The sequence below is a fragment of the Pleurodeles waltl genome, chromosome 5 (assembly GCF_031143425.1).
Source record: "Pleurodeles waltl isolate 20211129_DDA chromosome 5, aPleWal1.hap1.20221129, whole genome shotgun sequence".
Classification (NCBI taxonomy): Eukaryota; Metazoa; Chordata; class Amphibia; order Caudata; family Salamandridae; genus Pleurodeles; species Pleurodeles waltl.
The window spans coordinates 242,055,555-242,069,812 of record NC_090444.1 but is presented as its reverse complement, the minus strand read 5'-3'; the positions used below and the strand labels follow the sequence as shown (position 1 = coordinate 242,069,812).

At 42.3% G+C, this 14,258-nt stretch overlaps 1 protein-coding gene across 8 annotated transcripts in view; it reads right to left on the bottom strand.

Moving 5' to 3' along the window:
• The window catches only part of EML4 (EMAP like 4), a 636,979-nt gene that overhangs the window by 45,127 nt on the left and 577,594 nt on the right, over positions 1-14,258 (bottom strand). For all 8 annotated transcript variants that reach the window (XM_069233976.1, XM_069233980.1, XM_069233975.1 and 5 more), the window contains 2 exons: positions 13,572-13,669; positions 9,129-9,216 (listed from right to left, as the gene is read on the bottom strand). In XM_069233976.1, coding sequence (XP_069090077.1) covers positions 9,129-9,216; positions 13,572-13,669 — 186 coding nt within the window. The remainder of the gene's footprint in view (positions 1-9,128; positions 9,217-13,571; positions 13,670-14,258) is intronic.

Here is a 14,258-nt window from a genome sequence, read left to right as displayed (position 1 = left end):
AGGAAACTAATGGAGTGAACTGTTGAAACAAATTGAGAAGATTTGAGAAAAGAGACTGTTGAAAGTAACCGGAAGAGACATTGATAAATTGATTTGACTTTCTGAAACCTGATTTTGACAAAGCTGCTAACGGATTTTGACGAGAAGAGGGATCCTGGAAGTGAACTGAACTGTTGAAAGAAGTGTTTTTTATTTTTTATTTTTGCAGCAAGTTTTCAAAATTTCTTCTGCTTTCTGATTCTTTACAGATCATGAGTAACATTAATCCACAAGATAGAGGTGCTAGGCGCTGTAAATATATGAGCATTTATTTGGCAATTATATGTGGGATATTGTTTGTGGTGTTGATTATGGGTATGTCTGTTCTGGATACGAGAGGAGCCAACCATACTTCTGCTTTTGAGACGACTACTGCACTAACCGCATTAGAGAAGTTTGAGTTGGATGAGAAATATTCGCATGATTATACTAATGTGCAGGGAGAACTTTCTTCTAACGTTTTCTATAGCTTATTGAGTGAGTATGTTGAGACAATGGATGCAAAGAATTTTTTGTGTGTACGCAGATTCCTTCATCAGTCGAGGAAGGAGTCACATATCATAGTTTACCTCTAACCTACGGGATAGGTTGTGGTCTGTTACTAACAAGGTTTTATAACCAGGAGTACATTCAATACTTCTACTCGAATCATGGACTTGTATTTTCGTTTGTTCCTATAATTAGGTATTTGAGTAAAGTAGCTAAGGATAATGACATAGTATTAGTTAGAGGGTTCTTTGAAGCTACATAGATGTTTGGCACAGCATATGCACATCGTAACAATCTGACATGCTTGCTTACACCTTTAGAGAAGAGCTTTTTAGATCACACAGATGACAGGAGAAAGGCGTTTAAAGAGAAATTAGAAAAAGGCTTAGAAAAAAGGACTTACAAGAATGATTATGGTTGTAGTCCAATTAGAACGCAAGGGAAATTAGCTTTAGATGCACAACACGTAGGGAAGCTTTGTATATATAGGCCTAAATCGCGCACAGACACTTTATTTGTGGGTACGAGTGAATGTAGGCATGTGTTTTTGTTTCAGAGTAAATGGACTTTTATGCTAAATGGACAGGACCCTGCAATTCCAGGGATATACTATATTTGTGGACATAAGGCTTATTACCGTCTTCCAAGAGGATGGTATGGGACATGTTATTTGGGGATAGTTTTCCCAAAGATTTATCAAATGGAGGATTTGAAAAAGTTTCCAAAAGTGACTGAATTACATCATAAGAGACAGAGGAGGGAGTCCTCTTCTGCAATAGTGGGAGATATATTAGGAGCAGTGATTCCTTCAGTGGGAGTCATCCTGAATTCGAATAAGATTAGAAAGTTGTCTACTATTGTGGATAACATGCTGACAAATTTTTCAGGGGCTATACACCTGACAGATACTGAATTAGCTGCTGTGCTGATAGAGCTATGACTCTTCAAAATCATCTTGCTTTAGACATTCTTTTAGCAAAGGATGGTGGAGTCTATAGAATGATTAATTCTAGGCATTGTTGTTCGTATATACCAGATAACAGTAAAGAGATAAGAGACTTAGGGCCAGATGTAGCAAATCGGCAATTTGCGACTTGCAAAGTACGAGTCCATGCGACTCGCACTTTGCAAGTCGCAAATTGCTATGCAGTACGGTGTCTCAGACACCGACTGCAACTCGCTATGGGGTCGCAATGACCCACCTCATGAATATTCAAGAGGTGGGTCGCAAATTGCGGCCCCATAGCGAGTATAGGCACTCGCAAACATGGAGGCCTGCTGTCGTCAGCAGACCTCCATGTTCGTGAGTGCTTTTAAATAAAGCAGTTTTTTTTTTTTTTTTTTTTAGTGTAGCCCCTTTTCCTTACAGGAAAACGAGCTGCACTTAAAAAAAAAACCGAAACCTTTAGTTTCGGTATTTTTTCAGGGCAGGGAGTGGTCCCTTGGACCACTCCCTGCCCTGAAAAAATATTTGTGGGTCCAGTCACAAACTGGAAGGGGTCCCATGAGGACCCCTTCCAATTTGCGAGTGGGTTACCATCCACTTGAAGTGGATGGTAACTGCGATGCCATTTGCGACCGCGTACGCGGTCGCAAATGGTATTGCATACCACTCAGACTCGCAAATAGGAAGGGAACACCCCTTCCTATTTGCGAGTCGGAAATGCATATTGCGAGTCGGTACCGACTCGCAATATGCATTTCTGCATAGCAAAGAGGCATTTGCACCTCGCAAACGGCGATTTTCGCCATTTGCGACGTGCAAATACTTTGCTACATCTGGCCCTTACTTACTAATCTGACTAATGCAAGTGCTGATTTGAAGAAATTTAAAGAACCAGGTATGTGGGAAAAGGGTGGCAAAAGGTTTGTTTCGGTGGGAAATTGGCTCAGCAACATTTGGAATGGGATACTATTGAAAATATTACAGGGAATATTAATTGTTGTGGTTTGTTTATTGGGGATATGGGGATTATGCAAATTATCTAAAAAGATTAAATTGAAAAGGTCTAAGAATAATAGGACGAGGGAAGGAAAGAAAAGGGAAATATTTTACAGAGAAAATTCAAGGGGAAGACAAATTATGAAGAAATTGAATTGCAAAGGTTTTAGCTGATGTGAAATATGTGGGTAATAGTTAGTGTGATGACACATTTAGTCATCAGAGGAGGGATTGCTAGCGCAGGTGTTTTAATTAGAGTTATTATTGAGCGTTTATGTATTTTGAAATAATGATTTTATGTAGAAAATGAACGTAGAAAAATAATGCACACATTTGAAAATGTGACCTCGAAGAATGGCCAATGTTCACGAAATGTACTAATTAATGATTAATACATATGAAATGTTGAAAGGGTATTAGATTAATGCAGTAATATGTCATATTAAGGGTTATGAAGTATGCATTAGCTTATTAATTGTAGGCCTTAACTTAGTGTCTTGGCCTATTTTGCCAGAACTCATGCAGAAGCTGTATTTCTTAGCGTTTAATAAAAATGCTGACCAAGTGAATTAAACTGTGAAATGTCCATTGTCTTGTTAAATGTGCTTAACGGAAGCTTTTCGTGAGAATTGACTGCGAGGAGATGATGTTCTTGCCAATGTAACATTTTATGTGTAATATGTGCGAAACTGACTTTCCCAGGACAAGAACAATGAAGATACTGACTGGAGTGGAAGTTGCAACAATATTGTTACCTGACAAGCCGGATGATGAGAACATCGTAAGGCGGACCAATCAACTGTATGAGAATGGTGAAATATTAGAATTCATAGATTTGGTATCGTAATGTTATTGGATAAAGTATGAACATACGATTAACTGACCAATAGGGAATTAGGGGATAGTTCAGGTGACTTTGATATAACGGCGCTCATTCTGAGAGAAGACAGCCATTGCCCTTATTTTTCCTGACTGAAAGGTTATCTTCTTGTGCTTCTTTATTGGAGACATGCTTATCTTTAATGCCAAATGACGTTGTCCCTACTCTCCTGACTGAGAGCCTGATGCCTTGCCGATCGACTGATGACGAAGACCGATTCTGCTTTGTTGATCCATACCAAGGATAGGTATAAAATGACAAACTGTGACTGTTATGCATATTTTGCTTTTTCTTCCTAGGTACCAACTGCGCTGTTTTGATAGAACTGTAGTTAGATGTTTTCCAAATTTGTGTTACTAAATTGTTTTGCATGAAGTCCAACATGCTGATAGTAATCTGATATTAGTTGAGGATTTTGACTCATGACCAAAGAGACTAATGACTGATGGATTTCTCTGCTTCACTACATGTATTACATCTCATTTACGCAGCTGACTCTGCTATTGATTTGCACTGTAACTTTAGAATGTGTCGTAATCCAAGCTTTGATTAGATTGCGTTTCTTCTGCTGCTTTGGACAACCGCTGTTTCTGTATGTGTTTCATTTGATATTGAGATTAATCTACATGACTTTAGCATTGTTAATATGGGGAAATAAACATTCTAAATTTTTACTAAAGGTGTGATTATTCATGACTGGAAGGTCATGGTGCGTGACAATTACTGACTCCATTGATTATTGATTATATTGGTTACTAATGATATGTTGGTTACTGTGTATTGATTATTGATTGTGTACTGGAGCTATGGTAAGAACTTCTTAATTGCGAGTCCAAAGGTTAATCAACCTACTTGCGTCCCCTTGTAGGTATACTTATTAAGGTATGACGCGCTAACAGGACGCAGAGTCAGACTCGGGCATTTGAGGTCGGCAAAAATGGGGGGGGTTTCAATGCCTGGAACTCCATAATGGATGACAGCGAGTGAAGGGGGCATAGTAAAAGTACCCAGAAAAAAGTGGGTTTGTCTGTTAAAACGAAGGTGGCCTGGCTTCTGCTCATTTGTGGCAAGAAATCTATCTCAGATGGGAGCCAGCTTTCTTCTTTAACTCCCTTGGGAGGTACAGAGGAGAATGACATCAGATGAGCAACATCAAAGAGAAAAAACACTTTCTGCAGAAGGATGAATGTTTAAGACTTCGGGAAATAGGAGATGACTTGGTCTCCAAGCAGGCATCTAGTCCAACACTGCCCAGAGCACCAAAACAACGAGACGTTCAAGAGCAGCAAAAAACTATTGAAAATATGACACTTATGACTCATATTGATGGCAATAAGTTGTCGTGAAGTGAAAAGATAAACACCTTTAAGCAGGAATCTGAACATGCTGGGAATAGTGAGGAAAGTAAGGGTGCGGTCCAAGATGTCAAGGATTATGGAAAGAAGTGAACTGAAAGAAGTTGTGGCACTTTCAAACAATGTGGGCAGCAATGCACAAATGGATTGTGGTCACTTTCAACAAAAACATCCAGGATTGGTGAGGTTTTCTTTTCCACATCCACAGTCATGGATGCTGAGAGTTTGGCTTTCAGCAAACATGTAATGAATGCCTTCTATATATTAACAAGGTGCCTATGACTATTTCATCTCAGTAACAGGGTGTGTTGTGTCCTGAGGGAGGGGAACTGAAGGTAAGTCGGGATCCATTCCAAATTTTTAGGATATTCACAAGAGCTAAAATTACACACAATGATTATGATACAGAAGTCATTAACAAAGTCAGTGGGTGTCCTTAAAATGAGGCAAATTCTCATGCTCCAGAGCCTACATTGGAGGTTTTTGCTCTGTACAATTTCGAATTCTCAAATCTAGGCCAAAAGAGTCTTGAAAAACAACACAATCCCCAAATAAAGGATTTAAAAAAAAAAAAAAAAAACTTTATTTTGCATTTTAATCCAGTACAACTTTGCAGTGGTAATAACAGTAGCCGCAGTGTAGTGTAGAGCCGGAAGGCAAAGGAGCAGCACCAAGTAATTCAGTAGTCATTCTTATACTCATGCATTGCCCAAGGAGAGAGCAAACGCATGGCAGAGAAAAACTAAACTCGCCCCCAACATTACGGGGACCTCCTCCAACTTCAGACCGCTATTCAGAGTCAGTACGGTCACCGCTGTTCGGGTCACCCAGCTCCCGCCACTCAAGATACTGTCCCCAACTTCTCATTCCTCCTGCTACGTATCACGTGAGCCTCTCGTGCTAACATCCATTCTGCCACATCCCTATGACAACAGACCATCTCCAGGTTGTGCTGACCCATCCATGTGATGTCACCCAACACCTAGCAAGCACTAGCACCAACTGTAAGAACTTGTACGTCATCTTATGATCTTTAGGTCTCCTGATGCCCCCAAGTAAACAGCATTGCGGCGTTAGCATGGCCTGCAGTGAAGTAGTAGCTATGAGTTCACTCACCACCCGAACCTCAAAATCCTGTACTGCGCCACAACCCCAGACCAGGTAAAGGAAGCTAGCTATCTGAAGACCACACCTGAGACATCTGTTAGACCAGGACTGCGATATCTGCCAAAGAGTCAAGGGGGTTAAGTAAGTGTGGTGTAGAAAATTATAATGGACCAGCTTAAAGCGGGCATTGCTTGATATAGTCCGCTTAAGAGCACAGACGTGAGCCCAATCTGCATCCTCTGTGGGCGCCTCGAGGTCATCCTCCCAAGCTGTGTGGGCCCACACCCAGCCACCAGCTGCATCCACCTTCAGGGTCTTACATATTAGCAATATCAAATGCCCACCCGACCCACAGGACAGTAGGGTCCCAAATGTGTTGAATGCCCTCAATGCCACCAGAAAGATGGTGCAGGTCTGCCTGACCAGCTCTGCCAATCCAGCATAGTGCAAAAAGTGGCCCAGCCCTAGTGCAAAACTCCAACCATGCCATCTTCCTATGAGATTAAGTGCTCATTGGGGTACAAGTCACCTAGCAGTTCAGAGCCCCCATCCCTCTACACCTGGAAGTGCATATTTTCAGCCATCCATCGGACCAAGGCCTGGGTTTATGCCAGCAACTCCTGGTGAAAGGGCACACGTCTCAGCACTACAGTGACCAGTTACAGCCATAGATGAGTGGTTTGCCCACCACATACAGCACGCCGTCCAGGAACCCTTCACCTGCCATCAATATCTCCGTGAACCGCTCAGCATCTACCACCCCCACTAGCATGCATTTTTCCCAAATGTCCCCAGGCTCTGGCCAGCGTACTGCATAGGCGCAGCAAATTAAGTGTTCAAGTCGTGCCACTTCCAGTCAACCCTTCTTGTATCACCAGGTCAGAGTGGCTAAAGCTGCCACTCTGCTTCGTTTTCCAGCCCCAAGAAGGGAAACAAGGAAAGAGTCCTGCTGTATGAACACTGTAGTAGGCAGAGAGAGTTCTGAATAACGTATAAGAAGCATGGCAGGAGCACCATGTTCGGGATGGCAATCCTGCCCATCAGACAGCAGCAGCATGTTCCATAAGGTGACCGAGGAATGCAGCAAATCCATCACTCTCCCCAAATTGAGGCGCAATTGTTGGGCCTTGCAATATGCAACCACAATCCCCAAGTACCGAAAATAATTCAGCTCCCAGCGTAGACCGATGTTGTTCATTAAGCGCAACAGAATTGCGTGGGATTCTTGAGGGAGGGAGAGGGGGAGCAAAGGTACAATAAAGCGCCATCTGTGTACAATGAGACAATATGCCTAAAGTCTCCCAGGTTTATGCTCCTGTCCCTCAGCTCGGGCCTAGCTCACTCCACCAAGGGTTCCATCGTGAGCGCGAAAAGAAGGGACGGGGGGGCAGCCTTGCCATGTATTGTATCCCTCTCCAGTACCCACTTCTCTGAACAATACTGTCCCACCCACACTATGCCACTAGGCCTGATGTATAACAGATGATCTAAACCTGGAACTGGGGTCCAAAACCAATGACTCACAGGACCTCCAGCAGGTAACCCCAGTCAAAGGTATCGAAGGCCTTTGTCGGGTCAATGGAGATTGAGGCCATTTCAGTACTACAATTCTCGACCGCATGCACAATATGTGATAAACACCTGAGATGCATTCCTTTGTTCCGTCCCGCATTAAACCCACACTGGGCCTCATGAACCAGGCTGGTCATGATGGTATTCAAGTGGTTGGCTAACAGCCTGCATAGGATCGTCACATCCGAGTTAATCATAGTAAACAGTCTGCACGCAGCAGGGTTAACCTTGACACCACCTAGTTTGAAAAATATACATATATGTCTCCCTCTCCCATACTGGGCGGCAATACCCGATCTCCCAAGCCTCAAGGAAAACCTTTAGCAGCCCAAGTGTAAATGCAGCAGAGAATTCCTGACAAAAATCCACCTGGAACCCTCCCAGGAGGTTAGGCCCGCTATAGCATACACAACGCCGCATGTAATTCCTCTAGCTCAACGGCAGAGTCTAGGTCCTCAGCCGTGGCTTCTTCGATCTGCGGAAGTCCAGGGCCTTCCAAGAAAGTCCTATAACAGTTGCATGCGACCTACGGGTCTGCCTTGTACATACTCTCTAGGTGTCAGACACAATGCCAGCATTGGAGGTCACACTTGCGCCGTCAGGAGTCCCCCAGATGCGTCATGCGGGGAAGGCATGTGCTCTCTGTGCAGGATCCAAGCCAGCAACCTGTCAGACATATCCTCCTCCCTGAGTAAGAGCTGCCTGTATTGCCTCAGGGTGTATTTATCCAACCTGTCCCATATGTCCGTTATGCACCGTTGTAAATCCGTGTTCCCTCTGTAAGTCTCAGGGTCTGTCAGGTCCCTTGCTTGCAGCACAACCAGATTTGTCTCCTCTGACTCATGGTCGGCTGGAAGCTGACACTGCAACCTCGAAGTCAGACCCTAAACATCTTCCCCACAGCACCACCTTCAGTGGCTCCCACTCCGTGGCCCTACAAGTTGTGGTGCCCCAATTATTGTCCATATAGTCATTCAGAGCCCTAGACAGTGCATCCCTCCCCACCGGGTCTGTGAGTACCTCCCCTGGCAGCCTCCACGCCACTACTCTCTGTTAGGGGCCCTCACTACAGTGTGCAGCAAACCGTGAATGATCTGAAAGGAACCTAGCTGGGTGAGTCACAGCTATGCTCTCCTCCACCGGGAGCCCTCCTACCAGTATCCTGTCCAGCCAACTGTGTGTGTAACAAGTGAGGGAGTGGCATGTATAGGCTTGCTGCATGGGATGAAGCACACACTACAATTCCACAAGACTTAAATTGTCCATAGCCTCCCTGAGCGTAGCAGTCATTTGGGGTTTAGTGCCCTCCCTGTGAGGCACCCTTTCAAGGTCCTTATCAAGGACACAGGTAAAGTCCCCCAACCAGAAAATGGGTGTGTCTAACTCCTGCACTACCAAGTCCAGAAAAAAAAACACAGGGCGTGTATATCTGGGGCATACGTGTTCAGCATGGACATCGCCCTCCCGTCCAGGGCTCCCTGGAGCAAAACATACCTGCCCTCCACATCAGCCTCAATGTAGGTCAAGGAGAACGGTGTGCTCGGGCCACCCATCACCCCTCTAGTGTACGTAGCGTGGAAGAATGGAATACCTGATCCAGCCACTTCCGAGCCAGGAGAAAAAAGTATTATCGTAACATTTTCAATTGCTATTTTTAGCACTGCTTTCACATAAAAACCCGTTCCAATATTAGTATTTCTGATTTACAAAGGATATAACAAAGAAAAAACGATTTCATACTTACAGTATAGTATTTCATAGTCTCCTGAGTTTGACATTATGAATTTGTTATCTGGGGACCAGTCGAGGTGTGTAATATAGCTGGAATGTCCCTAAAAACACAGATTGTCAACAGGCATCAATACATTTTGGTTGTTGGAAAAGTCACCTTTAACTATAAATAGCTATCCTATCAGAAATATTAAATACTTTTTTTCTTTGAAAATTTACAAACTCATGTGTGATCTAATTCGTTACATATAGGGAATAGCGCTATGAGAATAACATCAAAATGTTTGAAAATGGTGAAAGGGTTTTATCAGCCACGTGGCAAAAATTCTGAGGCAATTCACAAAGCATTTTCAGACAGTAGTTATGTATTTCTCCTGAAATTTAAGTTCTGGTTAACAAAGCGTTTTGTGTCTAGTCTGACTTTTTTCAGTTTCGGGTGAACCTTAATGATGAATCTCTCTTAAGAAAAACAAACAAAACAGGAATCAGAGGTCTCCAAGCTAAGTTTTGTGCCATCCTTTTCAGCAATATTTGCTGTAGCCGAGACCAAAAATTCTGAATGGACCTAAATTCAGTGATTAATTTGTGCTTGTTGTTGCCGGTGCTGAGCACCAGCACTCTGAGCACCAGCACTTATTTTTGCGGGCCGGCGCTTATTTTTCTGCCTCATACATTTACTGCGAGCAAAAGACACAAATGGGAAAGACGGAGGAAGAAAAAAACGAAAAAGCGTCACAATGTCAGAAAGCAGAAAGCTGCAAGAGGGAGCTAAAGGGGCATGGAGTGTCTTTAAATGGATTGAAGAGGCCCGAGATAGCTGCAGAATAATTACGCTGTCTCACTATTCAGTGTTCGCACATTTGATTGCAACAGCCGCGTTTTTAAGAGGAGGGCTTTGAGCACCGGCACCTTTTTATTTCCAAATTAAGCACTGCCTAAATTGGACTGGTATTGTGGATCACCCCAACATTACTTTGCATCAGTGCTTAAAGCTGGTGGCTGCAGGTGGAGCACACTGGCACTCATTTTTGGTGACTGGTACTTATTTTTCCTCAGCACACTTTGATCGAGAGCAAGAGACAAAAAATACAAAAGAAGGAAGAAGAAAAATAAACATTTATATTTGTGGAAATTCGCAACTAATATTTCCCATTTTAAGCCCAGTTTAAAGCCCTGTCTAAAGGGAGAAGTGCTGAGAGGATTGCACTAAACAAATAAGTTTAGTGGAATCCACTCTGCAGATCTTACTTTACAGGGCTTAAAAACGGGAAATGTTAGTTGTGAGTCACAACCCCCCCCAAAAATGGCAAGGGCAATCTGCACATTACAAAATAAAAATGAGTGAGATCACCTCTTTTAGCATGCGTGTTGTAGGAACATAAGCAGTGTATTTTGCGGGGGGAAAAGGTCCGGGACAGGTGTCCTGGTATGTAACTCACGCTGCCCTCAATACAAAACTTTGCCAATGGCACAGAAAAATAAATTACTGCCAAGAGCAACACATGGCAGGTTGCCTCCGTTAAATTTCAGAAGTCTTCCGGATTTCCCTTCGCTAAACAATAACTTTCCACTATTGTTTTTTCAGTGAATTTGTATTTGTTTTCATGGTGCACTTCATTCATCTATCATTAAACCATGTTTTCTTTTCAGCACTTTATTACATGAAGTCATGCACGTTTTACAAAACTGCACATTTATCAAACAAACTCACATATAAATACAATGATTTATAACACGTTAATAGCTTATACAAACTGCAGTACAGTAACTGAAATCCATAGTAAGGCAGACCCAAGCTTGAACAGAAAAAAAAAAAATCAATCCATCGTTCCCATGTGCATTTACAAGCAGTCTAATAAATTTAGCTTTGTTTCCACCTGCTACTCCAGAACTGATTTATGGGCAGAGCAAGTGAAATATGAGCACTGAAAAGCAATTCATTACTTTTAACTTTTTTTTTTAATTACCTTTCATTTTTTCTTTATGTAAATTACATTTCTTTGCAACATTAATTCAAGGGAACATGACAGTAGCACTGAAGAGTGAAAGGGGATGGCAACTGAAGAAATTCTAATGGAATACCTGCCATGGAGTAATTAGTTTTGGGAAATGCAAGGACAAGCGTGTTAGGTAATGTCAAGTAAATAAGTAGTGTTAAGTAATATTTATTTAGATCATACAGTGTTCTACGTTGACTTATCAACGTAACGGTAATTTGCATCACGGGATTCCGTACCCCGAAGGTGTATAAATGTAATTTACCTCAACACCACTAGCTCTACTGAAAGAACCATGAAAGGGTGGGCAATCGTAGATTATCTAGACCCCAGCTGAGCAAAGCCAATCAGGAGAAGCCCTAGAAGTGAGTCGAATAATCTTACGTGGATATTAACAGTATGATTTTAGTCCTAGACGCTGATTACATGCAAATTACAAATGGTTTTTCGGGAAACCTATCACGTGACATGGACCATGGTATACAGAAACGTGGGCTTATCTCTGCCTGCTGTATGTACCGACATTTGATAAGTACACCCTTAAGGATACGTACGAGGCTCTTGTCTATTTATGTTAGGTGCATGAAGTCCTTCAAGAGTAGGTAGGACAACTTTAGATTAAACATGGCTGCATGAGTTGCAATGGCACCTTCGGATAACTCAGATTGTTTAAAGGCTGCATGTATTCACTGCGACTTACTTCCCTGACAATTTATAAAACAGCACTGACATATGTAGTCTCTACATTTAAGAACATTCCATTTGAAAGTTGAAGTTTCTACCACTTATTTCTGAGCAAAAGACCCAGTAAGCTAACAATGACCTTTCCCTTGTCAGATCCATGGCCTCCATGAACAGAGGTTTACACAAAACATAACTGTAATAATATCATTATTGGTTAGCACTTTATTACTCTGCAAGAAACCTCTGATCATAGAGATGCTAAGTGAGCAAAAGTCAAAAATCAATGTAAACGCCGGACTTTGTGATGAGATGATCTAAGCATCACCACCATAATCTGGGGAGACACCTTTACGATCATCAATCTTATACCAAAATGCATATTTCAGTTGCAGAGCTATAGTCACACTAAAATACTATTAGTCAGCCATATAGTGACCATTCATCAATTGGATTCCAAGATAGCCATTTTATATAATAGGTATTAGAACAATGGAATGCTGGGAGCTCCGTTGGTAACAACGGCGTGCTCAGGGCTTCTAACGACAGGTAAAAGCCCGGAGCTCCAACATTCCAATGTTCTTTGTTCTTAGCAACAGCTGTGAACAAAGGTCTCACAAAGCCCAATGGGATTTTAATCCCCTCGGGCTCTGTGAGGCATTTATTTTTTTTCTTAGAAAATTCTGCCCTCTAGTGATGAAATTTTCTAATAGCCTTACAGCCCTTCATAGCTAGGCTATACCGGCATTAAAGGCCCGCTCCCTTGTTAAAGGCCCTCGCCTTCGGCCTTAAACTCTGACGGGGGCCTTTAATGGCCAGTACAGTCCGCTACGGTGGGCTCTAAGAATACATCAGAACAATGGAATGCAGAGCGCTCCACTGAGGACAATGGCTTCTGCTCCAACATTATTTTTGTCTTTCTGCTTCTTCCTTTTTCATATGGAACATTGTAGCCCTACTGTGGGAAATGTTCTAACAGACTTATTAACCTTCTGTCTGGACCTATAACTCTGGTTCAAGACCTTTAACATCTGTTATCGCCCTTGGCTATAATGTTTAATTTTAAGACCATTTAAACTGAATATCACTTACTTTGGAGATGGGGTTGGCGGGGGACTGTAAGTGAGCCCTGAGCCATAGCCTGACCATATCTTTAGTGACAGGATTTGATTTGCCAATTGTAATTATACACAGCTTAATTTTAATAGCAGATGAACTAACCTTAGGAAACTAACAAGGTGTCAAAGCTTTGGTACACCTAAGACAATTATAACTTTAGGGCTCTTATATCAATCAAAGATCTCCGTTGGGTTCCAATGTTGAGCCTGTCCTGATACAGTAGGTATCTTGATGAGGACTCAATGATGAAGCATGCCTGTGAGAACCCCAGAAGGTGAGTTGTTTTAAACATTTAGGGAGTTCCCTTAAGAGAGATAAGTAAATCATACGAGTTGTTCCCTCCTGTTATCTTTGATAGTCAAGCTCTGGGAAGGGGAGCGAACCCTGCATTACTTGTCACTCCACACCCATCACCCCCTACCCTTTGGGTATAAAGTATTATGGGAAGTAAACAGAGAGGAACAGGTACTATCTGAGTGTATTGTCTTCAGGAGATTTAACATTGGTCTGGGTGAACATTCTGAACCACCTTTTTTTGCAAGTCCGACTACAGGATTGTCCAGCTGGAATTTTTAATTTGAAGGGGACACAATCAAAGAAGAAAACCTAAAAGTAGAGAACTCTAACCATGCATGTCAATTTACACATGTGATACTTACAGTGCATTTTCCATATCTGCTATATTTTCTTCCATTTTCTGTTACCGTGTAAAGGTAAATAAAATTGTCATGGGATCCCACTGCCAGAAACGTACCATCTGCACAAAGAAATCAAATTACATAGCACGTTTGTAAATTGTTGCATGTTGTGGATCATTCACAAGAGAACTTACTGCAACACTGCCTTGCCCTTATTCCAAACTGCTAGCACATTTGTGTTCTGATGTGACTTAGCAATCCTTTATGGGCAGAATTGGTGTGGTTCACTTAATGGTATTGGCAGTTAATATGTGAGACAATGAAAGACTTTATAATAATGGGTCAGAAACTGAGTACAAGCTGATTTAAATCTTAAAGATCCAGAATGGGACAGATTGCCCTACCTTTTCCTAAGAAGCAAATAATGAGAGAAGTACCCCAACTCTGTTCTCGGGTGGTAATGGACTGATTGCTCTAAAAAAGAGCAGTCTGTCTGCCTCCTCCATTGGTTCTGGAGATGCATACTAGGGCAAAATCAGCCTGGATAGTGCAGGCCCCGGAAGTTGTAAGGAATACACATTCTTCATCATTGATGACCCTTGGCTTTGTCTTGGCAGTGGCTAGGATCATCTTCTCCCCCAGAAAAATCTCATCAATGTTTTCCTGCTTGACGAGAGAGTGGGATCCATTTAGATTCTTGCAAAAATT